The sequence below is a fragment of the Amblyomma americanum genome, chromosome 6 (assembly GCF_052857255.1).
Source record: "Amblyomma americanum isolate KBUSLIRL-KWMA chromosome 6, ASM5285725v1, whole genome shotgun sequence".
NCBI classification, from domain to species: domain Eukaryota; kingdom Metazoa; phylum Arthropoda; class Arachnida; order Ixodida; family Ixodidae; genus Amblyomma; species Amblyomma americanum.
Window position 1 is genome coordinate 41,658,148 of NC_135502.1, and position 26,482 is coordinate 41,684,629.

At 46.8% G+C, this 26,482-nt stretch overlaps 2 protein-coding genes across 8 annotated transcripts in view; one reads left to right on the forward strand and one right to left on the reverse strand.

Annotated features, from left to right (window-relative positions):
- The window catches only part of LOC144136683 (uncharacterized), a 208,850-nt gene that overhangs the window by 142,250 nt on the left and 40,118 nt on the right, over window positions 1–26,482 (reverse strand). The window lies entirely within an intron of this gene.
- LOC144136680 (uncharacterized) overlaps window positions 16,274–26,482 on the forward strand; it is a 151,663-nt gene continuing 141,454 nt past the window's right edge. Inside the window, exon 1 of one of the 2 annotated variants that reach the window (XM_077669203.1) lies at window positions 16,274–17,092. In XM_077669203.1, the coding sequence (XP_077525329.1) occupies window positions 16,600–17,092 (493 nt within the window). In that variant the 5' untranslated portion in view covers window positions 16,274–16,599. The remainder of the gene's footprint in view (window positions 17,093–26,482) is intronic. The other variant, XM_077669204.1, reaches the window with a different exon arrangement.

The window sequence follows — 26,482 nt, forward strand, 5'->3', positions numbered from 1 at the left end:
TCGAAGGGGCATTTAAACCCAGCCTGCATGCTTCCCAGCCATTCGAGTCGAGGTTCGTCTTTATTACGACGCCCGCGTACCTGCAGCAGCGCAGAATACCTGGACGTACCAAGTTGGAACCCACTGCCAACTTTTACACGCCCGGTCCGCTTCCAGGAACACCGCTGCCACTGCCTCCGCTGTCGCACCTTTCCCCTTTTCAAGCATCCTTCGCAACCTCGACACGGCCGTCGCCCTCTTAACATTCCCAGCCGTCCTTGGGAGCAAGAGGGCGCCACTGTGCGTAGCTAGCGCCGCGTGCCTAGCAGCATATATCTGCACGTCTCGCCCGCTGTTCTAAATCCGATCGTCGCTCTTCGTCGGCGGTCGCGAGCTGCTACCCGGGCCACTATTTATCAGCCGACGCCTTCACTCCATTGCATTCGTTCTGCTTGCTTGTATCCATTCTCGGCCCGTACTCGCTCCCGCTAATGGACCGCGCTGCACGGTTTACTCACTTATAGCATCGCACGTGCTACGCGGACACCACGAGAACAGCGTGTCGTTCGCCCGGCTATATTCTACCTAAGGCTTCCGGGCAAGCTGCTCGGTGGGTGGGGAGCGCGTGGTTTAGCCTAAAAACAGTATTTAAATTAACACAAAGCCAAGTGCAGTCGCTCGTGTTATTCTCGTGTACAACGAATAACCGAAAGCAAGACAAAAATAGCGGTGTCCGGCTGCTTATTTTAAAGAGGTGTCACTCGCAGTCGCTGTGACGAAACAAAGTGACAAAACAGAGTAAGTTTCCCGCAGTGAAACCAAAGCTGTGCGCCTTCACAGGTCAAACGCAGGCCGCTGCACGGAACATGGTACCTTGCATGCCAGATCCTTACGGGGTTGGTGTTGTTAACAGTGCACACACTACCGGACAGACCGAACCAGAAAACAGCAGCTGCGAGACTTCTTCGTGCAGCGAGAAAAATGCGCATGAGACATGGCAGACCGGAGTAACAAATTGTTGATGCGAGCATGTTCTCATTTCTTTATACTAAGGACACACCCGTGGCCTCGGCTCCACTGCACAAAACTACGATTAAGTTGCCCAAGCGCCTGCCACGCCGCGGAAAACAATGTAAGCGTCACGAAGTGCAGCGTCCTCTTGAGAATGCCACACGAACAAGACACCTCCGTCTCCTTGCTTCTGAGGTCAAATTAAATGCCTGTACAGCTACATCGTAATCAGACACGTTGAAAAAACCATTCATTCATGGCCAAGGGAGGTCATTCAACTCTTGCCGTGCGCTTTACATTTCATTTTTTGTTTTCAACACCCATCAATGCCTCAGTCATTTGTCGACGTCTTCGCCTGTTCTGCTTGATAACGTATTTTGACACAAGTTCCCAGTGCCTACTTGAAGAAGATTAGAAATGGCTGTCACTAAGCGGCAGCGTAGTTAATGGTGACATTGAAAAGTACAGCCGCTTGGTTTCCAACTCGCAGGGATATGGATAACTGGTAGGTGATCAGAAGTGAACTATAACAGTGTAGAATGACCTGGTTGGGGATTCTTCATTTTTCTTTCAACAATCAAAGAGCGGAAGGGGAACTTCCGCAGCCTTCAAAGCACTTGTGCATTGTTTTGGGCACTACCCAAAAGCATCTGCACTCGAGAATTGCTTGAACAACGATTCTATGGAGTAGTTGGGGATACTGTTGTGGTCTGTTCATAAACTGTACTCACAGAACGATCGCCTCTATGGCCAAACCAACGGGCAGAGTGCCTAGAGTTGGCGTTTAATGAGCGTTAATTCCTGAAGTCTAAGACCTCATTGTATTTCCACTATCACTACGTCAAGAGGACAGGTTCCAACCTTTTCGCATCAACTGTTGTGAACTTTGCCCGATTACGCTGCGAACATATCAGCCAGCAGTATGGCTGGTCAGCGATCTTCTCCCTGAATACATGGCAAGGCCACGTCGATTGGTCATCCTAGAGCACATACTCTGTTACGGGGAAGTGCGTTAGCCTTGCGCGAATAAGTGTTTAATGTATAGCTTGCTGCACGTAATATTCATTCCCTCGACGTTTCCATAGCAAAAAAAAAAAAGCAGCTCTTCGAATCGTGTAGCAGACTTGTCGGGTAGCCTTAACACTAGCCCGATGCCAACCAGCAGTCACTACATCACACGACGAGAAATGCATATTTATCCGCGAACAAAACGTGCCTCTTTGGATGCCACCATTGATGCACATTTCCGTCATAAGTTTATGGAATGCGCCTTTGGCGATGGACTTAATTCCTTTGCACCGGGGAGCATTTTCTGCAGTTCGATGGTCCACTGTGTAGATCGCGCACTAATAATTTGGCTGTGTATACCTATTCCAAGTAGGGTGCATAGACAGCGATGAAATCGCGCTTTTTCAATAACACTGCGTTTCATAAGCTTTTCATCGCCGGTGTACCCGTCCTACTTCCCGCTGTTGCTGTTATCCTCATCCAATGGCACATGCCCACACAGGGGGATCGGCCAAGAATTGGGGTGCTAATTGATGTCTTACCGCTATTCCCACGTCCTCCTTCGTCGTCGCTAAATTTATAATCACCAAATAGTCGTCAACGGCGACCGGAGAATGAGAAAGCAACCGTCTATGCTATTTCTGCACAGCTATACAGACACATCGTTTGCTATTCCAATGTGCTATGGGATGCGAATTGTTATTCCAGCGTGCTCAGACAGCTGCACAGCTGCCACTTAGCTGCGCTTGAGTAGACGCTATTGAATACCTTTTCACTCCCATATATTATTTCTATTATGATTTTGTTTGCAAACATGAAGAGAGACACCGAAAAATGGAAGAGGGAAAGGGAGCAACCCGCCGCGGTGGCTCAGTGGTTAGGGCGCTCGTCTACTGATCCGGAGTTCCCGGGTTCGAACCCTACCACGGCGGCTGCGTTTTTATGGAGGCAGAACGCTAAGGCGCCCGTGTGCTGTGCGATGTCAGTGCACGTTAAAGATCCCCAGGTGGTCGAAATTATTCCGGAGTCCTCCACTGCGGCACCTCTTTCTTCCTTCCTTCTTTCACTACCTCCTTTATCCCTTCCCTTACGGCGCGGTTCAGGTGTCCAACGATATATGAGACAGATACTGCGCCATTTCCTTTCCAAAAAAAACAATTATTATTAATATTATTAAACGGAGCAGACTAGCAACCCCCGACAGAAAGTGCAAAACGCTTAAATGATATAGAGAAAGCGAAAAGAAAGAGGGAATTCTGACTTTTCGCGACGTGACGGCACCAGCTGCCCTCAAAACAGGAAAACAAGGCGCGCACAGCCTTCACTAGAAAAGGAAGTGGGGTGGGGGGATGTAAAAAGGAAATTAAAACACTAAAGGTTATTTTAGTTACGGAAGGCGCCACAGAAAACATGAAAACAAAGCGCACTCTACGCATCGACCGCATGGCTCGACTTGTTGATCAGGCAGTTCCAGTTCTAGGCAATCCACGCGAGGCTAGTTGCAGCATTTTGTCAAGACATGTTTATTGCTTACAGTTGCTTGCCGCCGAGATATGCGGTCATCGCTAAAAGCTGCATTATGCACGCCGCAGAGCGTGCTCTTACAACCACACTCTTCACATGGTGGACAGACCTCGCTGAATACTTACTGCATGGCTGGCGCCTTACACGTTTACATCAACCGGCCAGACTCCTCATCTGGGTAATTTTGTGGAAAATATAAAACTGAACAGGAAAATTTTTAAGATTTTCCTTCCTGGTATCATTCGAGACAGTGCATTGCTTCGCTGTGCAATTATAGTTTCAAATTATTTTTAATGCGGCTTTAAATTAAGCTAGACATTAAGTGAAAAATACAACGGTCACAGTGAAGAAGCTGGAAATAAAAGCAGGTGGCGTAGTCGTATCCTCTGCGGGTTTGTCCAAACTACCGCGCCGACCACGTTAATAAATTTACCTTGATGCCACCACGACGTAGACAGCTGACACCTGTGGGCTAGCGCGCATTCGGCACTGCGGGTGCTCTGAATATTAACACTGCAGTTTACGCCCGCTCTTTCGTATCTTCTAGGATCGAGACCCTTCATTACCGACGATTCGAACAGCCCAAACACGCCGTTAAATCATCCCGGCTTGTGTGGCCGTATGTTTTCAAGGCACGTTCAGCTAACGTGATGGATATCACCGCGCAGCTCCGAAATTGTGCCTCAGCGGAGGTGCACAAGGTTTAATCCGACCACATACGCAAAATCTACTTTCTGACCTAAGGTATTTATTTACACGCACTCAAACTTAAAACCATATTTCCAGCACATAATTATGCAGAACGCAAGATTAAGTAGAAAGATATGTCACCTTACAGTCGACGTTGGCCATTCAAAACTTCAACCACTTACGGCATAAACATTTCTTCACAATGTTACATGGAATATTTAAGACTCTTCTAGATACTTGTATTTTGATTCAGTCCGTCACAGGAAATAAAGAAATTGGAGAGGACACTTAAGCTCCGCCTTAAGGGTATGACGTGATAGCCTAGTGGGCTAGGCTTTCCATTCCGAGCAGCTTGACATCTTTGAAGGCATTTTTCATTTTTCAAATGTTTCAATTAATTAATTGATCAATTACACACTCTGAATTTTCTTAATTTGCACCATCAAGCATTGGTTTTTCCTTCAGAGCATTTTTACTTCTTTGAGCCCCCTTTTTCTATCTTTTTCATTTTTCGTTTCATTAATTAATTCATTAATTGCAATGAACAATTAACTCGTCGTCGCCTATCACACACCAATCAATCACAAATCACTAGAACCACAAATTAACATATGCGAATTTTTTACGCGATGCCGACTACACCGACGGCTTTACGGCCGAACGAACTCTATACGCTATCGCGTAAAACGAAGCAGACATTTATTCTTCGCATTATGTCCTTACTCAAATCACCAAAAGCAGATGATATTTATCGCCATTGGCATCAAATGTCCACCGCGCACTGCACGCGGTTCGAAGGTCAGACTGAAGCAAAGTGTCAACCATTCGCGCATCCAAAAACTCTTTTTGCTTGGCGACGTGCGGGTAGCTCAAGCCAGCCAGCCATGCAGCAGCAACACAGCGAGACAGAGTACGAAAAATAAGTAAGGCGCCTATTTTTTTTTGCATGCTATTTGCGAACCTTTACAGACCTTGTGCGGCTGTTTCGGTGTGGTCCGCAGCGCTGGGATGCAAGAACCTCAACCAGGGCGTTAACCGCGCCAGCTGTTCGCCGTTTAAGAAGCGTCGACTGGCAGCCGCCCGGGACAGCAAAAGACGCCGCTGCTTATAGAACGCCCGTGAGATTTCCCTCTCTTTCTCGCTCTCTCCTCACGCACATTTTATTTTATTTACTACGGCGCGAATGTTGAAAAATTTAGTTACCAGAATATTCAGGTAACTAGCCGGGCGGTAAAATTGGCAATCAAGAAAGGAAAGGCGTAGCGACTCTGTCACTTCGCGGTGGACACCTCAACCGGGTTGCGAGGGTAGAAATGAGGGAGGGAGTGTAAGAAGTAAGAGAGAGAGAGAGGGGCAGAGTAGTAAAAAAATTCAAAATTTGTTTTTGAGGAAAGGAAATGGCGCAGTATTTGTCTCAAATATCTCGGTGGACACCCGAACCGCGCCGTAAGGGAAGCAAGGACGGTGAGAGTGAAAGAAGAAAGAGAGACTGAGGTACCGTAGTGGAGGGAGGCGAAACGCAAAGATGCCTGTGCGCTGTACGATGTCAGTGCACGTTAAAGATCCGCAGGTGGTCGAAATAATTCCGGAGCCCTCCACTACTGCACCACTTTCTTCCTTTCTTCTGTTTGTCTCTCCTTTAACCTTTCTCTTACGGCGCGGTTCACGTGTCCGCCGATATGTGAGACAGATACTGCGCCATTTCCTTTCCCTAAAAACAAATTTAATTTATTTTCTGCAAACATCCCGAGGACGTGGGTGGAATCGATGGAGGCAAAACTGAAAAGGCACCCGTGTTCTGTGCGCTGTCAGCGATCGCCAGCTGATCGAAATTATTCGGTAGCCCTCTACTGCGTCACCATTTAAAGCGAAAGCTTTACTGGCCGCAGGTTCAGCAGTTTCGCATGATTCCTGGAGAGCCGTGCTGCTCATGCGCGAGGAGCAATGACGACACACGGCGCATTTCTCTCTCTCGCTCCCTAGTCACAACTGCGCATGCGCCACTAGTAGCACCGAGCCACAGGTGTTCCGCCGCTGCGCAGCGCCGCGCCTTTCCTCAAAATTCAAATTTCAATTTTAATAATAATTATAATTGGTTTTTGGTGAAAGGAAATGGCGCAGTATCTGTCTCATATATCGTTGACACCTGAACCGCGCCTTGAGGGAAGCGATAAAGGAGGGAGTGAAAGAAGAAAGGAAGAAAGAGGTGCCGTAGTGGAGGGCTCCGGCATTAATTTCGACCACCTGAGGACCTTTAACGTGCACTGACATCGCACTGTACACGGGCGCCTTAGCGTTCTGCCTCCATAAAAGCGCAGCCGCCGCCGTCGGGTTCGAACCCGGGAACTCCGGATCAGTAACTTTCAATTTTCAGTCTTCTCTTTCTTCTTTCCCTCGCTCCTTTGTCCCTTCCTTTATGGCGCGGTTCGGGTGTCCACCGAGATATGTTAAGCGGTTACTGTGCTTTGCGCGCTCGCCACGCCATCTGGCATGACGTCACACCGCGCGGCTCGCCGCCGCCGCCGTTTGGTATGACGTCACACTGCGTTCCTCGTCGTTGCGCTCGCCTCCGCTCGCTTCGCCAGCTGTGTCGCATGCCTGATAACATGTTGGAGGATTGAAAAGGAGAGCTCGCGTGCGCCGCAACCACAGTTGTGTCGTCTTGAATGCTACAACATAGCTAGACAACCAGACTAACCTGAACTTTCAATCAAGATTAGCCATGGCTAACCATGCTATGCCTTAGCTTTCGCTACGTATATCCTGGCATAGCCGAGCTAAGCGACTAATCCGCAGCGTTCATTGGGTGACCAACCTCTCGCGATCAACCATTACTTTAACTGCCACCTGGCAGGGTAGCCGCGTTGCCTATCCAGTGTGCGGAACGCACTCAACGTTACAGGACAAGCCGCGTCTACTTACCCGATACACGACAGCTTTCGCTCTCTAACTAGATTCAGCAGTAGTTGAACCGCAGCTAATTTTTCTCTCCCGTCTTTTACTCCATTACCCCCGCTATCAAGGCTCGGTGCAGATGTCCACTGAAAACTGACAACTCCTACGGCATCACTTTCCTGAAAACCATATTCATATTCCCGTTTTATAGCAGACGCTATCGATACCCAACTAATATAACGCGAGGCTGGATACATCTGTAGCAAAGCGAAGCAAGCGCTAGGCTCTAGCTGACGCAGTTTCAAATATTGGTTAGTTATCGAAGTGCGCACGACAATATCGGCACGTATTCTGAGAATACGTGCGGCATTGACATTCTTCAATCACCTTTCGTTCTTTTTTTAAGGCCATCAGAATAATATGCTATTAAAACCAAAGCTAACTGATTGCTCTTTCTGAAACTTCGAAGCTCGGAAGAAATGCGTGACGTTTCGATAACTGTTAGAAGTGCCTCAAGTAAAACATTTGAAGTGCAGTCGGAGATAATCGTCACCTCCATTCAGTGGATAGAGCAGGTAGACAAAACCGGGACCATGAAGGGAGGAGAACTTTAACCTCTTAGAAATTAATATAATAACCTGCAGTTGGAAATGTCATAATCATCATAAGCCTAACTACGTCCACTGGAGCACGAAGGCATACCTCTCCAATTAACCCTATCCTGCGCCAGCTGGGGCCACCTTAACTCCTCCCTCCTAACTTTCTGCCGCCCCCTGCTACACTTGCCTTCTCTTGGTACTTGGCCAAGTGCATGATATTTAATTGAGGTTTGTAGTTTTGGCTCTGGCTGCTTTGTCCGTTCATGCACGTTTCAGACAACAGGTGTTTAACGCGATACCCTTAAAGGTGCCATTCGGCGGCAAACCAGGCGTCGGCGTCGTTGTGACTCGAAAATCCCGGTTGGTCGAGAGGGTAGTGACGTAGAAAAGCGGTTCCACTGAAACGGAAAAGGGTGGCCAAGAGGAATCGAACCGCTGTCCTTTGAGTCGGAAGCCGGGAACGCTCCTACAACAACACCGAGGGAGGTTCGTTCAGTGGGATAAATGGAGGCCTTGACACAAGCATCATACTGCACAAAGTAGACGAATCACATTACAAGAACACTTAATTATAATGACTAATTAGCGACATCAATTAATATGGACGATGATGTGTAATAAAGCAAGATGAGATCGCAACAAGCTGCTCGATGTCTGCGAAAGGTTGCTCCAGGAGACCTTCAAGCGGCCGTAGAGACACTAACGCTGTAGCGTCACACTTCTAAGGTGAACTTAAGTGTCCCCTAGTTTTTCCAACACAGTTAAAAAAAACGAGATTAAAAACTTCGAGTATTCGTTGCCTTTACAAGAAAAGGCGTAAGGCAGCACCAGAACGTAATCGCAGGCTCGCATAGTCACCGCGGTAGCGGACTGAATAAGCGCGAATGAAGTGTTGACGCGCTCACAATTTTTGTCGCGTGCGACCGATATACATGCATGGTGGTGCGCGACGCGCGACAGCCGCCGCCCCGCAACCACACACGAACCCATTGGCATCCGCACCAGCCGTCAACCTTCTCGCACCTTCGCCGACACCCTCGGGTAATTTATCGCGAGGTTCTCAGGCCGTAAAACAAGTGCGGTGTCGCCGCAGGCCCCCGCTACGAAGCGGGACGGTTGACGTTAAGTGCCGCTCGAATGCGGCTGCCTCGTATATGTACCGTGTAAGTCGTGTTCAACTTGCGACAGATAAGATAGACCAGCCGCTGGGAAAAACACACACTCACATACGCACTTCTGCTTACACTTTTTTATTATTTCCATTAGAAAAACGTAACGTGATGCGAGGTCGCATCAAACCTTAAACCCTAAGCGCATCTGCTAAGCGCTAAGCGCGTTCGAGCTGTATGCTGTCGGTTGAGCTCCATTCCCCGAGTGCTCATGCAGTTGGTGCTTAAATGAATAGTTTTAGGAAATTAAAGGCGTGGTAACTGTCTCACTTGGTAGACACTTCAACCGCGCGGTGAGGGGAAAGAAGAAGGCGCGAGTAAAAGAAAAAAAGGTGTACCGTAGTGGAGGGCTCCAGAATAATTTCGACCACCTGGGGACCTTTAACGTGCTGACTGACATCGCACAGCACAAGGGCGCCTTTTTGCGTTTCGCCTACATCAAAACAAAAATTGAAAATTGTTTTTTTTTACCCGCCGCGGTGGCTCAGTATTTAGAGCGCTCTGCTACTGATCCGGAGTTCCCGGTTTCGAACCCGACCGCGGCGGCTGCGTTTCAATGGAGGCGAAACGCTAAGGCGCCCGTGTGCTGTGCGATGTCAGTGCACGTTAAAGACCCCCGGGTGGTCGAAATTATTCCGGAGCCCTCCACTACGGCACCTCTTCCTTTCTTCAGGTTCAGGTGTCCAACGCTATATAAGACAGACACTGCGCCATTTATTTTCCCCTAAAACCAATAATAATAATAATAATAATAATAATAATAATAATAATAATAATAATAATAATAATAATAATTGGTTTTCTGGGAAAGGAAATGGCGCAGTATCTGTCTCATATATCGTTGGACACCTGAACCGCGCCGTAAGGGAAGGGTAAAGGAGGGAGTCAAAGAAGAAAGAGGTGCCGTATTGGAGGGCTCCGGACAAATTTCGACCACCTGGCGATCTTTAACGTATATTGACATTGCCCAGCACACGGGCGCCTTAGCGTTTTGCCTCCATAAAAATTATACTGTAGCCTTCCAGTACGGTATCTCCTTTTGTACTCCTTCCATTCCCGCCCTCCTCCCTTCTCTAACGGCCCAGTTGTGGTGCCCACCCAGAAGTCAGACAGTTACTGCGCCTTTCATTTCCTTAAATATCAATTTTCATTTTGATTTCACACGCCGCGGTGGCTCAGGTGTTAGGGCGCTCGGCTACTGAGCCGGAGTACCCGGGTACGAACCCGACTGCGGCGGCTACGTTTCGACGGAGGTGAAACCCAAAAGGCTCCCGTGTGCTGTGCGATCCCCAGGTGGTCGAAATTATTCCGGAGCCCTGCACTACGGTCCATCTTTTTTCCTTTTTTCTCTCACTCCCTCCTTTATCCGTTCCCTACGGCTCTGTGCAAGTATCCACCGAGATGCGCGAGACAATTACTGTGCCATTTTCCTTTCCTCAAAAACATTTTGTCTTTTTCGCTGTTCATTTTTATTTTAATTTTTTTAAACAACACCGCGGACGGAAATTAAAATTTGTTTTCGGGGAAACGAAATGGTCGAGTATCTGTCTCACATATCGGCGGACACCTGAACCGCGCCGTAAGGGAAGGGATAAAAAAGGACTGAGAGGAGAGAGGAAGAAAGAGGTGCCATAGTGGAGGGCTCCTGCCACCGCAGACGACAACCACGCATTTCTGAGGTTCTTGTGATCGGCAGTCGCAAGTAAAAAAATTGCTGATGGCCTAGCTCTCTTAGGCCAGGATATACGTAGCGAAAGCTCGGAGACTTCTGCATCGGAAGACTGCATTCACTAGATGCGCCTTTATCCATGCTTATAGCTTGAGCCGAGGTGGCCGAGTGGCAGTGTCTCTGCCTCAAATGCCAAAGGCCCCGGTTCGATTCCAAGCCTCGGCACAGGGTTTTTTTTATTAAGAGAGTGTGCGGGGGGCCTCAGTGGCTCCCATAGATGCCTCCACCGAATACGTTGGTTAGCGGTTAAGCGCAGGCTCTGTTAAGGCCCGTTTATACTTCGGCGTGAAGCGCGCGCGCGCTGCACGGCGACATGTTAGCCAAGTCATGTTGCGACAGCTTTAGCATGAAGAACAAAGAGGCTATAAAGCCGTCGAAGTGTTCGTGCAAACTTTTTTCAGGATTCCTGAGACGGAAGGTACCTGGCTTTCACGCAGGTGTCGTCTTCGCTTCGGCGCAGGAACGACTGCGACAGGCATTAGTTTTTACATCTTTGATTTCACGGGTGTAATAGTAAAAGGAAGGAAAAGATTTTTGCTAGCCCCGGCATCTGCCATCGATACTGAAGCACCTGAGCTGGGGCAGCGGACATAGCAGGCAGAATGGAGAAATGAAATGAAAGAGGTGAGGGGACAGGAAGAGAGGATAGGGGGAGTGGTAATATGTACAAACTATTTACACAATAAGAAATGTGCACAGGTTGTGCGCGTGATTAGTTCATTTTAGAGGAATTAAATCACACACGCGTACAGCACTGCGATGGTTACAACTGGAGTGTGGCGTCCAGTTATTAATCGTTCAAGGATAGCACTGTTGGTGCTAGTCGACAGGCCCAAAGCACTTTCCACTTATTTTTTCATTCTCTCATTTACTACCACTAACTACTAAAGCTTTTACAGAATGAAGTATCGCTTTCATTTCGCGCTCAGTCCGAACTTCTTGACGCTGCTAAAGTAACCCCAATCGTAACAAGTGCTAAATCACAGGAGGGATACAAAAATAAAACGGCCTCTTGTAACCGAAGTTTTCTGACTGTTTGATGTGACGACATACAGCGCTATTGTTTCTATTTTTTTATTTACATTTTTGCAATGGATTACTTTCCTTTTCAAGACTGTCACCGGCGCAGAAAATAGTTTCAATTCTAGCATTCCTCTTATATGACCTTCGAAGCCTATAACGTCGAGTTCGGAGATAAAGGGGCAAGAATGATTATTCTGCAATAATCCCGAATCAATAATGTAAAATCTAAACAACAACGTGTTCGCAAGAGCACATGTTGCTAGGACTAAATTGGCAAGAATGAACGACTGAGAGAGACCTTCAGAAAACATTGAATAAGTTTTACTTCAGAAAACTACACACATACACACAGTTCAGCTATAGTTGGGCAGCAACCAAGACCCATCATAATGGTTAGGAGCACCCTGATCTTTGCAAGTCTAGCCAACGCCACTTGAAGTAACCAGAGCTGAAACTCACAAGGCCAAGTAACACTTAATGTAAATTCAAATTAAGTATAATTTCAAGGTATGTAAAGGCAGCTCAAAAGTTGCGGCGCCGCTTTGAGGACGTTATCACCAGCTGCAACACTTTTTCAATGCGCAGACGCGAACCACGTACGAATCTTCCTAAAGAAAAAAGTTTTGTAAATTTGGCAACTTAATCGCTGAAATTAGCTGTTTTATAGCCGTGCCATTGCCTCATGCTTGTACTCAGACTTGCGTTTTATTAAATGCAGGTCTGCCGCAGTAGATCAGCGCGAGTGCGGTTAGCGCAAGGGTACTGTAACTCCTAAATTGTTTGCACAGTAACTCGTTCACGTGGAAATGTTTCCGTGTCGTCAGTGTCAAGTTTGGGTAGCAGCCGTAGCAGCAATACTGCTAAGCTGTGCTGCGTGGTGATAACACGCACGCTCACGGGGTCTTTGCGTCGGTGATGTGCTTTCGTTTGCACATTGATCAAAATATCCACGTTAAAAGGTAGGGTTGCGAAGCACTGCTGTATCGAAGTTATGAACTATGCCATTTAATCAGTGTGATGTGCGATATCAGTGCGAACAACTCCAGGTGGTCTAAATTAATCCGGAGCTCCACGTGGCGCTCTTGAACGTTAAACCCCACAATTCACAGTAGAAAATTTAATTACAGAATTTAAGTTAGCCTTCAAGACAAAACTTCGCGTTAGTTTTTTGCAAATGTAGAACATTAAGAACTTACATGTGCACTTCATATTATTTGCTCCGTTTTCTCCAAAAAATATTGAAAAAATTTAGTTTCAACTCGCTCTGGTCAAACATTTCAGTAATGCCGCCTATTTTATATGTGATCTCTTCCACGGCTAATCATCTGAGGTTTTTTATGAAAGCGAGGAGTGAAAAATGAAAATGAAAATTGGTTTTTAGGGACAGGAAATGGTGCAGTATCTGTCTCACGTATCGGCTGACACTTGAGCCGCGCCGTAAGGGAAGGGATAAAGGATTGAGTGAAATGAGAAAATAAGACAGAGGTGCCGTAGTGGAGGGCTCCGGAATAATTTCGACCACATGGGGATCTTACAGCACACGGGCGCCTTAGCATTTCTCCTCCATCGAAACTAGTTTAGGCGACAACTAGCCATCCACTGACAAAGTGAATTGACATCGCGGTTATTCGCCAAAGCCGCTTAGTGTGACTTAGAAACGTAATTACCATCAGCTACATTACTGCTGTTGTTGTGCATTCAATTATGTATTTTTGACAACTGTAGGGAATTAATTCAAGCCCCGCTGCAGCTGAAACACTTGTTTCGACCTCCGGTGTAACGAACTGACTTGTGCAAGGTTTCTTATTGCAAATTCTACAGCGACCGTCCCAACCTACGCCCGCAGCGGTTGAAATATGAGGGAAAGACATTGGATGAAGGGAGAAAATTATTTTACAAGAATAAACGAGCAGGGTCGAACGGTTTCTATTACCCTTACATTTTTTTCAGTTACGTTATTTCTAACTCTTTGCAGCTTTTAACATTAGAACTAACTCACTCGACAACGGAGACCGTCTGCTGGAAATAGCATCTACGTAGGAGTGCCGTCTGGGGCTCTAAAGTCGAGAATGACGGAAGCCGCATACATGGGTTTTAACCCATTAACGCTATCTATTGATACCCTGAAGGCGGAGCTTAAGTGTCTGCTCCAAATTTCTTTTTTGTCAGCCCACACATGCAACTGCTTCTGCATGTAATGCGAATGCTTTGAATGGTGCCCGAAGTGTAATATAAACAATGCCACAGACGTAATCATCTATCTGTACGGACCCCTCCCTTTTGAAGGGACATGCACGGCAGCAGTGACTTGCCAGGCGCGTAATCATTGCGCACCTTCCCACTTTGTGAGGAACCAGCAGAATTGAGAGTCCCAATCCACAACGCACGTGCTTTGCTTAAATATTCACAGCTCACTTTTCTCGTGACTACTAGAGAAATCGCTGAACGATAGCATGTTTGTTCTTCACTCACAGCGCTCTATAGCCTCTCGGAACCCATAGGCACACTCCATCTCACTTCACTCTCTAAACTTCCGAAATCTTAAAAGAAACTCTCACACTTCTCGCTTTTTTCTTAAAGGAAATGATAGCTTTAGTTGTACATGACACCTACCCTTCCCCTTAATGAGTCTGCCCACCCACATTTGTCAAGTGCTCCCATACCCCTTTCTGTAGATTCCTAGGTCCCTTAGTGTAGTTCCCGTAGGTCCCTTAGCATCCCACGGAGTCCATTAGGGCTCGGCCTAAAAGGAGAACATTTTCTCTTGCAAGAGAAGGCAGGAGTTTTCAGTGACAACATATCACGACAACGTGACTCAACCTGCTGATCTGGCCTGCAGTTCTCCTCGCGAATCTCCATAGAAACACTTCCGGCATAGCCTCCGCCACTCTTCCGGTCACACGCGAAGGGCTACAACAGTTTCGATATGCTCAACACGCTAATGTGAAAGCCCACATTCCACAGAACGAGCATTTAATGCGGAAGGAAAGGTGTACTCGTTCGCATAATATACACCGATGACGATGCTCACTTTATCTGTCTGAACTCCTGCCGATTCGCAGTGGAGAAACAATGCAGCCTGCATCACATCAACCAACTATCTATTCTGATGCTGCGTGACTTTGCTTCTCCAGTCTTTTGCAATACGGGGCGCGTGGTCAGAGATTGCCCGAGATTACTGTGCCATGAACCAGTCACTGTTTTGTTCCTGCAACTGTCTCTTGTTTAAGTAACGCGCATGCATGCAAACTTCCGCAGTCGTTGCTTACACAGGTATCACATCAGGGATATTTTTCGCCAACTCGAATTGCTCACACACCCCAGACTAGAAGTGACGAGTCTCCGCGCGACATTAAACAAGAATCTTTTGTTACAAAAGCGGTCGCGACGTGACAGGCTTTTTGGCTTTAAATAGTGGCACGTTTATACGTTATTTTCCTCCCTGACTCATATGGCCCTCCGGCTGACAAGGCTCACACGCTTTTTAAAAATGCGCGAACAATGGTTTTTTACTTTGAGGCGAATTTTATTTCATCTGATTAATTTCATGTATTCATGACAACATGAGGGATGAGAGAAAGAGCTGCGCTTTTTCTCTATTCTGATTCTATTCCGTGCCTTTGTCGTTGGCGCTGTTGTAAGCGCTAATACCGACTATTACTGGTCAACATTTCATATTTTCTCGCAGCTGATGACTTCACACCGTTTCGACCAATCGTGAGCGATATATATGGCGCTGATTGCGTATTCTAGCAAGCACATCTTTAAGTGTTGTCAGGACTGGAATGACTAACATTTTTTTCCACCTCGTCAACCTAACTGACTGCTTCTAATAAGAACTTCAGCACCTTATCTCCCGATTTTTTAAATCGTAACCGTCGTTATTCTTGTATAAATCGTAACCGTCGTTATTCTTGTATACCCGCAGTGCTGAGTTATAACGTATATTACCATTAAAATCTCTATCTCTCTCGATCTGTAAACGTTCTCAAATTGCGCCTGCTTCTTTCGAATGTAGTCTCTAAGGCTGCGCATATTTATTTATTTTTTTTACATCGCCAGCCATACTAAGAAGAAACTATTCTTTACTATCGAAAAATCGCTGAGTGGCGAGCGGCAGTGGCGTAAACCTGGAGCTTGAGCGCTCTTGCTCCCACTTTTGTTACGCCTTATCTTCCTTCCTTTTTGGAACGAAACTCAAGAAGCCAAATATCTTCAAGACAATTTTTTTTTTTTGACAGTACCAATTGAGAAGAGCAAGTTGCAACTAGGCTAGTGTAGAATTCTACCTAGGTTAATCATGTTCGTATAGCTGAACGCGTCGGGCGCTGAGGCTGGGAGAACACCTTCCGGCTCGGAGTACGCCTGCTGAACAGCGTGAAATTTAAGTGACGACACCAGTGTGCTGTCTATACGTATGGCTCTGCCTGCGCCTTCACACTGCGCAGTTGTGAGTTTTAGCAGACATCCAACGCTAGACTTATGCCGGCAGTGGACCACGAGTGTTTTTTTCTATAAAACATGCATCAAGAGTGCACCCCGAAGACGCCAGGTGGCCAGCAACGCCTGCCACGAAGTCAGCCGGAGACGGGGGGTGCCGAGAGAGAACACAAGCTCGGACGGACTGCAACGGCTCTCCGAGACCCTGCCGGCCTCGTCCGATTAACGGAGAAAATCCTTCGGCAGCTTCCCGCGAGGCGGCAGCGCCGCCGCGACCGCGCCGCCGCACCACGTGACTCCGCCTACGGCGCTTTGCGCGCGCCGTTGGAACACGGAACACCGCGCGCCTCGCGAGCACGCGGCACTGCGCGTCATCAACCCGACAGACCTCGTGGCGCGCCGTCCGACTCTCCGCGCTCCATCGGCCCCAGGCGCCCGCTCCAATTCGACATCAAGCGCGCGCTCTCCTGCTCTTCACCGGGTAACAAAGGTGAATTCCACTGGGCCCACCAAGCTGGGAGAAGCCGGTGCCATGAACGGTGCGTTCCAGCCTCGGGCTGCTTCGCTCGCGTCACAGCGCCTGCAACAGCCACAGCCGCCGTCGGCGCACCAAGGCGCCGCCGTGGCGACCGACGACGTCCAGCGACGTCCCAAGTGCGCCCGCTGCCGCAACCACGGCTTCCGGATCCTGGTGCGAGGCCACAAGCGCCGCTGCCGCTACAAGGACTGCGTGTGCCCCAAGTGCATGCTGATCGCCGAGCGCCAGCGCGTGATGGCGGCCCAAGTGGCGCTGCGCCGGTCGCAGGCCCAGGACGAGGCCCTGGGCCTGGTGCCGGTGGCGATGCCGCCTGGAGTCGCGCTGCACGACGCCGGCGGGGACTCGGCCTCGGCCGCCCAGGGGCCCTCCTCGTCGCGGGCCCAGCATCGCCTGGCCGCTTCGCCGCTGGGGAACGCCTCCGCGGCTCAGACCGCCGCCGCTGCCGCCGCCTTCAGGGCGCTCGCCACGGCCGCGCCGCCATCCTCGGGTGAGGCTTTGTTGCACAGCGAGAGTGTTCCTTGTTCCACAGCGAGTGTGTCGCTGTGGTCCGTCTCTCTTGGAAACGTTGCTCGCATCTTTAGAGGCGCTCTGAGTCATTCGAAGGTAAGCGTGCGCCGTACGAAGCGCCAAGCTGTACTTCGGAGGCGTACGCTGTCTTGCAAATGTATGCGACCGTGACAGCTGGTGAACTAGGTCCCAAGTTGCCCAACTGGGAAATCAGGTACGTTCCATAGATTCCTTATTCCTGCACAGATGTCGACCACCTGATAGCGTTTCTCTCTCTCTGAACTCGTGCTGAAAGGAGTAATTCGCTGTACGGAAGTCCACATAGGCTGCTACGCAGTTGAGATACGCAGCTGTTTGCTATCTTAGCTATGCATATGCTCGGGCTGACAACACAAAAATCAACACGGCAATGGGCCCGCAGCCAACGCACGACAGCGGTCGAGGTGCTGTCCGCAGAGTTTTTCCTGCGTGTTTCCTTTTTCTACATATATGGCGCACTTCAACGCACCGCGGCAAATGAAACGGAAGTGCATTGGTGTGTCGCAGCATGTCGCTAGTTTCAGCGCACACATTGGCGTTATTAGCTCACTTTTGCCCGGGCTGCTACAAAAAGACTAATTTTAGCAACCTACGCTAGATTTATACACTACAACGCAATCTATGCGAGCGAGGTCTATGCGTCCGGGTCACGTATGTTTCTACGAGCGTGCAAATCGCTCGAATGGACGAAATATCTAAACCGCAGTGAACAGTTTCCATTTGCCGTGTTCTTTAAACAAAAAGCAAGCGGAAGACATCATAGTGACACCTTGGACAGCAACTGGGTTCCGTAGAGCGTATCTTCCTCACGCAACGTGCCGAGGGTCGTATCACTTTGACTCACCAGTACCTAGCTGCGAAAATGGGGCGAGGGGAAGGGAGGGAATTTTCCTACAGTGGTCTGTTACGCAGTACGTTCATCTTCATCGTTGTGTCATAGTAGCAAGAATAGTCACAAATTGTTCGCATTTGGGCTCCACACGCAAGACCTAGTTTATTTTGGAGCTTGCGATTTGGATCACACTGTCATATCTTTCAGACTGACGATTCGAGCTAAGGCAGGGCAGGCCAAAGATTTCAAGCGCATTTTACACGTAAGACAAGGAGAGAGAACCTTTATCTCCTACGCTCTTTCTCTTTTCGACAAAGGAACCTTTTTTCAGGTGGAAAGGATAATTCTTTGTACAGGTTCCTAACATAGCATTTGATTTGATAGCATTTGAAAGTCCCACCGTGGAATAAATGGGTGAAGTTGAAAAGTGCCAGAGATTAACTGGCACACATTACGCAGAAGTACAGTGAAAAGAATGGGGTCTCCAATTGCAATTACTGTCGTGAGGGGTGCACTTTTATGCGATTAATCACTTAAGCATAGATTTGTTATCGTATAGCAAGGCTAACTGCTTTTAAGAGATCGAAGTAGAGACGGTCAGAGCTACTGATTGCCTTTAATTTACTTATTCACACCTCGAAACACGGCGCGATTTATTACGCTGGCTGGGATCTCTCGCCCCAGGCATGACAGGTGAAATTACTGTACTACTTGATGGGTTACTGTCGTATCTGACGGCGACAGTCTGTGTGCTCCACTTCGTTAGTATTTTTTATTGACATGGAGATACTGAGTAAAGCACTCGGACGTTTCGGAACAACAGTTGTGGCACGGTGCCATAAACTGACAAACCACGGAAATCCCACAAGGTCGAGTGATTTCGCAACAATGAAACAGCTGCTTTGCTTCATATTGCCGCAGTAACAGTAATGCGCCACAGGAACAGAAATGGTCAGGCTCTTTGCTGCGCCAAGTTTCTGTGGGCGTTACCAGCTCCCGGTTTGTGCTATGAATGCTCCCTTAACCATTCGATTGACCGGCTACAATTATTATTCTCTCTCCTGCCTCCGCTGTCTGCCTCTTCCGTCTTTCAGCAACGTACTCCGTTACATTCGCGCTATCTTCGCCGACACAGAGCGAGCACGTGACGGCATGTCATCATCATTGACGTCATACACCTTCCACATCACCACGGCCCGTCTCGTTAGTTTTCGTCTGCAGGCGAAGCTCGCACACTGCCTTAGTTGGGACTGCGCCATATTATCTGGGCGGCTTCTGATGTGCTAGTGACCTTGCTCACCGAAGCACAGTTCAAAGTATAGCGGCATGCTGCACTTGTACAAATTGAGCCCGTCCAGAAGGGTCACGAAATATGTGCTTTTAGCGACAACCCGTAACTGTCGCTTGCGTTGTCTCCAAAACTAATGTCCACATTTGCCGTGACTGTATAGTTCCCATACACTGGCAACTGGCATTGATGAAGTCTGTTTCTGTCTTTATTTTACCCGTTTATTAACGTTTATTTAAGAATTTCGAAGCCCGCTTATTAAATTTTCATGGACTGACATATTCACCAATTAAAGATTTCGCTGTTCGAAAGGTTTTCTGAACGTTAGATAAAATACTAACAGCAGTGAGCGTGTTGCAAACAGTATCTGCTATAGTACTGGTGCATTAATTTGGCCGCAATCATAATCTTGTGGTTACAGTCCTGCGGGCTGCGATCGACACGCCCAAACATTTTTCGGCCCTTACTTAGCAACAGCGCAAATAGAAATACGTACTAGACATGAGCAGCAGAGATCTAGTCTCCTTGACGTTTATTTACAGAAGCCATGTTGTCGCATTGCGCAAATAAACTCTGATCTTTAAAAATCTGCTCTGGCACTCCCACTTCCCTGGGCCCCTTCTGTGGTGAACTCGAATTTATCATTTTACGCGGTCACGATGTTTGTTTGTTTTTTTTTCTCATGAGAAAAAGGTGTGGTTAGATAAAAATCCTGCTTAAACAACTCGGCCAGACGCTCCTTCGTGAAGAATGTCCTTACCTTTGGAGCCTCCGGATTTGACATGTCCAACATTCTTGGACAAAAATTTTCAACGTTGAAAGTTGTAATGCACGTTTTTGGAAATATGGAAGGTAATGGTCCATTCTACCGATGTGTGGCACAATATTTCTTTTAAAGTTTTTCTATCGCTCGCAACGAGCAGCTAGGACTGCCATAAAAACCCAATGGGGAAAGCTTGTGACGTTAGCAAAAACGTTGATAGCAAAAAAAAAAATGAAAGCCTGTCTTTATTTATTTATATTAATAAATAAATAAGTAAATAAATATATTGATTGTTATAGTGAAATCTTAAGTGTATAAAAAATTGCGTTCACAAACTCTTTCCCGTTGAAAAATGCCTTTGTCTAGAACTGTTGGGCACAGAAATGTGTAGTCCGTCATACAAAACTCTCTTTAAGAGCAAAGACGGCATTCTTGTTATAAATGTTCTATTTACTCTAATTTCCTCTACAGATCGTGTCTAAAAATGATTATTTTTCTAACCTTTATTCCTGACAATTCTTTTTCTAACGTTGTATGGCATGCAGTGATTAATTGTTTGCGCCTTCAGGCTGCCTACCAGGCTATGACGGGCTCCATACTGGAGAATTCAAAGGACTAATTTCGACAGCGCAGGGTTTTCCAACGCTTACCGTCATGGCCAGGATAATCGCATGGCCGTCTTTGGCACTGAAGCCCGTACTGAAATCCGGCCATAACGGTTAGCGCATAGCAACAGAAGCACAACTTTTCGCCTGCTCAACTTTCGGAGTGGTTCGATCCGCATGTAATATTTGTTATCGAAACTCTCATTTCTAATTGAATGCAAACAATTATTATGAAGCAGATTTCAAAGTACCAAATTATCGCAGCTTGGCACACATTACAGTGCAAATATCATATTCAAATACCTTATCTTTTTTTTTCTAAGTGTTTGTGTTTCCCATGTCCACTAACAATACTTTTTTTTTTAATAAAAGCAGCTAGCAACTGCCTTGCGGCAAGCTGCCAAAAACATGATCGTACTGTCATAACATCCATTTTTTCCGTGACGTCTGGGGTACAAAAACCAGCACGTTGATGATGAAACGCGCAAGCTATTCACGCCTGACCGCCTTTCGCGGAAGCTTGTCCCGTGCGGAATGCATTTCTCGAGACCAAACTACACAACCCATACGCAAGTGGTGACTGCCATCTGGTGCAGCAGAGAATCGGCATAGCATTAACACGACACAGATCATCCCTTAGAAGCAGCACATCTTGACTACAGGTTGCACGAATCATCGAAACTGTTAAGCCGCCGCGGTGGCTCAGTGGTTGTGGTGCTCGGCTGCTGACGTAAAAGACGTGGGTTCGATCCCGGCCTCGGTGTTTTCATTTCGATGGAGGCGAAATGCTTGAAGCCAGTGTAGTGTGCGAAGGCAAGTGCACGTTAAAGAACCCTGATGGCCTAAATTACCCGGAGACCTTCACTACGGCGTCCCTCATAGCCCAAGTCGCTTTGGGACGTTAAACACTGTAAACCAAACAAAAGCGATGTTGTTAAGAAAATACCTTTGAAACGACACTTAGATGGCACACTAAGATATATCAGATACTGTATGTACGCATTTTACGCAAAGCCGCATACTAAATAAGTGATGATAAGCGTGTTAATCATCACTTTAACTTTCATCAGTCGTGTGAGCGATTGACGGCGATAAGACAGTGACTGTATCACATCATGCTTATTCCTGCCACTTTCAGCCTGTCACACACCCTATCGCGAAGGGAAGTTATGCAAGGAGCTTTATCGGAATAGGCAAAGGAGCCGTTACCTGATGCACCTATGATTCCATGTTTGCTCATTCTCGACATTCTTGATTTCCTTAGATACGAGGGAAGACCCGTAATGCAATATTCAGTGCCCTTGAATATTTCCAATTTGTCATTTAAGTTGATTCACGCGTCACTAGAGCAACAATAGCGCGCGCAAACAAATATATCGGCGCAGGGCGCATGATGTGACCCAGATTATTACCAGGAAAATTTCGCCGCTCGTTTTGATAAGCAAACGACCAACAGGTGCAGCATCAGGCAACAACTAAGAGGCGTTATCTTTCACAAGCTTTGTTCTTACTGCAACGAGCATGCGAGATAGGTTTGTTTTGTCCTCCATGGCGAATGACACCAAAGCCTCCTCATCGGCCGCAACGCTGTTACAAGAAATGGAAAAAAGGAAATATTTTTTCGGCATGATTGGAGCAGCCCAGAACGAAACGGTTGAGGGCTTATCTCTTTCCTTTAACAAGACGTTGAAGTCGCGCGTAAAGGACGTAATAAAAAGTGCATGACTTGTAGGGCATACGGATTATCTATGACTGAAGCTGCAACGTAAGTAAAAGCTTCGTTTCTCCAATAACGGGGCACTTTGGCTAGGAGATTGCGATGTGCGATAAGATAATTTTTCTTTCTGCTCGTGCAAGCAGGAAGGATACCATGTTCCAGTAAAGCTTACCCCCATTTTCTCCTTTGTTCTCTCTTTTTGTGTGAACATGGGAATTTCATGACGCGACAGGACAATCATCATCATCATCATCAGCGTGACAACATCCTCTACAGGGCAAATACCTCTCCCATGTCTCTCCAATCAACCCTGTCCTTTGCCAGCTGCGCCCGCCCTATGCCTACAAACTTCTTAATCTCATCCGCCCACCTAACCTTCTGCCGCCCCCTGCTACGCTTGCCTTCTCTTGGAATCCACTCCGTTACCCATAAGGACCAGCGGTTATCTTGCCTTCGCATTACATGCCTTGCCCAAGCCCATTTCTTCCTATTGATTTCGACTATAGATGTCACTAGCCCGCGTTTGTTCCCTCACCCACTCTGGACTCTTCTTGTCTTAACGTTACACCTATAATGTTTTTTTTTTTCCATGGCTCGCTGCGTTGTCCTTAACTTAAGCTGGACCCTTTTCGTTAGACAGAATGATACGTCATCGCTATGTACACAGAGCGGGCATGTGTTCCATTGGCGAGGCCCTTAATGAGCATACCGTAGGACATATCATACGGCAACGGAGGGTAGTGACAAACTATTTTCCCAGACTGAGGTATCGGTAGGTCACGTAGTATAACTGAGCATCTTGGTTATGCTAATATTCATGGTAGAGAGATGGGTTTCCTGCAAACACAAAAATGAAAAAGGGAGGGGAAGCCTCAGGGAGCTTGCCAACGTTTCGACAAGAGGTCTTGTCCCTGAAGCTTCCCTCTCCCTTGATCACTTTGTGATTATTCTAATATTTTCATTTTCCCTCCGTTTTTTTTTTTTTTACTTAGAGATCTCAGAAATCGCAGAGCTTTACGCATACACTAAAATGCATGGACGAACAGCTGCGACTCCTAACTGGCGCTTCAACTTTTCTAGAAAAATTGTGTTCTCTTAATCTTCAGTCGGAGCATGGTTCTTGCAACGTGCTAAAAAAAAGTGTCCGTGCAACAAACTTTTATGTTATTCCCTTCCTTTACCGACACATTACTTGTCAGCTTTAGTTCTGATGTGAACCTGACGGCAGCCTCACCGTCCTTGACACGCAAGACTACGTATTCACCACAAAAAGCACGGAGGCTGCAGGATAGTCTGTAAAGAAGGTCCTTAACATGAACAAACATGGCAAGGTTTAGCACTCAATCTTATTGGACTCCCATGTTAGACAGAAAGTCATATGAGAGAAGAGGCGCCTATCATGCGCGATGTAACTTATGCAGTTCGCTTTTCGCTAGCGTTGCTAACGCTTTATCCTTGCTAACGCTATCGCCTAATCAATCAGTCCACAACACGAGTTGCTCCGACGCAAACACCAGACGCGCAGCCAGCCGTTTTTTGGTGTGTTCTTTGTTCTTTCTCCTAACCCAGCACTGGCACAAAGGAAGAAACACGGGACACATAGCTGCTCTGTGTGTTTCCTTTTCCATCTTGCTATTTGCGGTCGTATTTCGCAGTTCAGTTTACTCTGGAACACAACGCGCAGTGCGCTCAATTGCCCATAACGATCACTTCCTTTGTTTCCTGTCCGCAGTCCTTTTTTTTTTTGCGCACTGTACGGGAACTCGTTGCTATAGACTCTCTATAGACAAATCCTAGAGAATAGTCTATAGGCAATACAAATACTATAGACAGTCTATAGACAATCTATAGATTTATGGTCATACACTTTTAGTAGTTTTTCGTGTATAGAATGTCTATAAACTATGTATAGAAAAAATAAATATAGGAAGGCAATAGAGTCTATAGAAATCTATAGCCTGTCAAAAGACCATTTTCATGAGGGGTGGTGCTGCGCGTTGCCCCCCAATTTGCTTCGACTCGCGGCCGCGTCGGATGCAGCGGCGCCCCGCGGAGCGCAGCCACGCGCTCCCGTGTTCCATCTAAATGTGAAAGAACCCGTGCACTACCAATAAAGGCGAATTAAAACCTAGCTGCCTTTCTTGCTGTCTGTTCCTCTTGAAAAGGACCTTTGCGTACACTGATTTATCGAATAGGTGGAAGATGCAAGTTTCGATGAGGCCATTTACTCTCCGCACTATAACTTTCCAAAAAGAATAGCGATTATCAATTACAGGTTAATCGCTAACTTCGCGAGGATATTACTGGTGGTAATGCGGGATTGGAACCCAGTGTACCATCGACTTGCCAGGCGTATTATGTTTTATCACTCCTGCCTGTATACAAAACCGACCGCTCAGTCACTGCTGACTGATAACGAAGGAAACTGTCTCGGAGACTGTCCCATTAATAGCAGTGGTTCAGGTTTTAAGCAAATGGAAAGAAAGGAAATTAGGCATGAAGAGCGTTCGTGAAGCGTTTTCAAGGGGAATCAGTTTAAAAACATGGTCGAACTTGGGAACTAGAGGCTCTATTGTGTACCGTTTCAGTGTTCGCCTCAATAAAGGGACGCTGAAGGCAAATTAAGGTTGGACTGCACCCGTTGATTACCGCGTTCTAATTAAAAGTGTTTAACCTTCAATGAAAACGAATCTCTTATGAGCTAGGAAAGTCAAAATAATGAAATACAGATGTCGCCACCATCGGGAGATTTTGCAAGCAAACTGCGATGGCGTAAAAAAAGATTCTGCTAGGTGGTCTTTACATCGCCATCCAAAACGATGATTAAGAAGCTCTTCCTTTCTTACGTTCTTGGCGTCACGAGTTGGAGTCGAGTGGTGAACAAAAAAAAAAGCGTTTCATTTTTAAATGCAATCACCTCAGCAATAAATTCGTATTTCGCTGCCGAATAAACAATGACATAGCCATAAACAGCCAAAGGGTCGATTTTTTCCTAGGAAAGCAAATTAGTCGGGATTGCCCTCACAGTTATGCTATATGCCATAATCCGATATTCCCTGAAGTGGATCCACAAATTGATATCTCTGTCCCTTTTTTCCGCCTGTAGTTTGGAAAAGTCAACAATTTGAAAAGATAATGCGGAAATTTTGGTTCTTGAAATTCTCTAAATTCCGTTTCTGCCAAATTTTACTCCATAAATTTCCTGAAGAGGGAAAATTCACTGAATAGAAAATTATCGTGTTCCTAGTGTTCCTTTTAGATAGGCAGTTGGACCCGAAATCCTAGGAAGCCATCACCTTTTAAACATCATGGTGATTTATTGACGTCTTCTTCAGGATATTAAGACCGACTAGTTATATGCTGAACTAGGTACGCTCCTTTGATGTCTGAAAAGTGCTACATAGCATGAAAAAAAATTTCGGTTGAGCAGATTTCCATGAATGCAATGAAGAATTTTTTTTTTATTATCTTCGTCCTCTGACCCCGTAGGAATGGCACTCCTGGCATCTCCAAAGGGCATATTTATCTACGCTTTCTGCTGCACCTTAAATGACTTTAGTCGCGCGATCATCGAAAAGCCCTTTGAAATTCAAATCCGTTTCCTCAAACGCTCGCAATACTGTTACATGTCAGCAATAACGAGCGTTTGATTTGCCTCCAAGGTCATTTGACGCCCAATACTGCAAGTTTAAATATACCGAAATGGTTTTTTCATACACACTCTATTTGCTCAAAGAAACGAGCTCGAAGTATCTATCTAGGACGCATGCTGCAGTTTGTGGGTTTTCTGGCGCATTTCTTTCAGATAAAAGGCCCGCATCTTGTATTAGCCTAGCACTAGCCTTTTCTTACTTGCGTTGTTACTAGCCTAGCAAAGGAATGGCGACGCTTACCAGCCCACCTTTACTAGGCTAGCACCTTCCGCTGCCAAAAAAACGTCGTCATACTCCTCGAGCACACGCGCTCCAACAGGAGTAAAATAACGCGCTATTTAATGTTTCATCACGAGAGCATTTCCACTAAGAATTATTCTCGTTTTTGATTGCTGCACAAACAAAGCGGCTTTCAATGTGTGCAACCAGTTTCTCTGCGGCCGCCACAGAAGCTCGGTGATTATGGTGCTGCG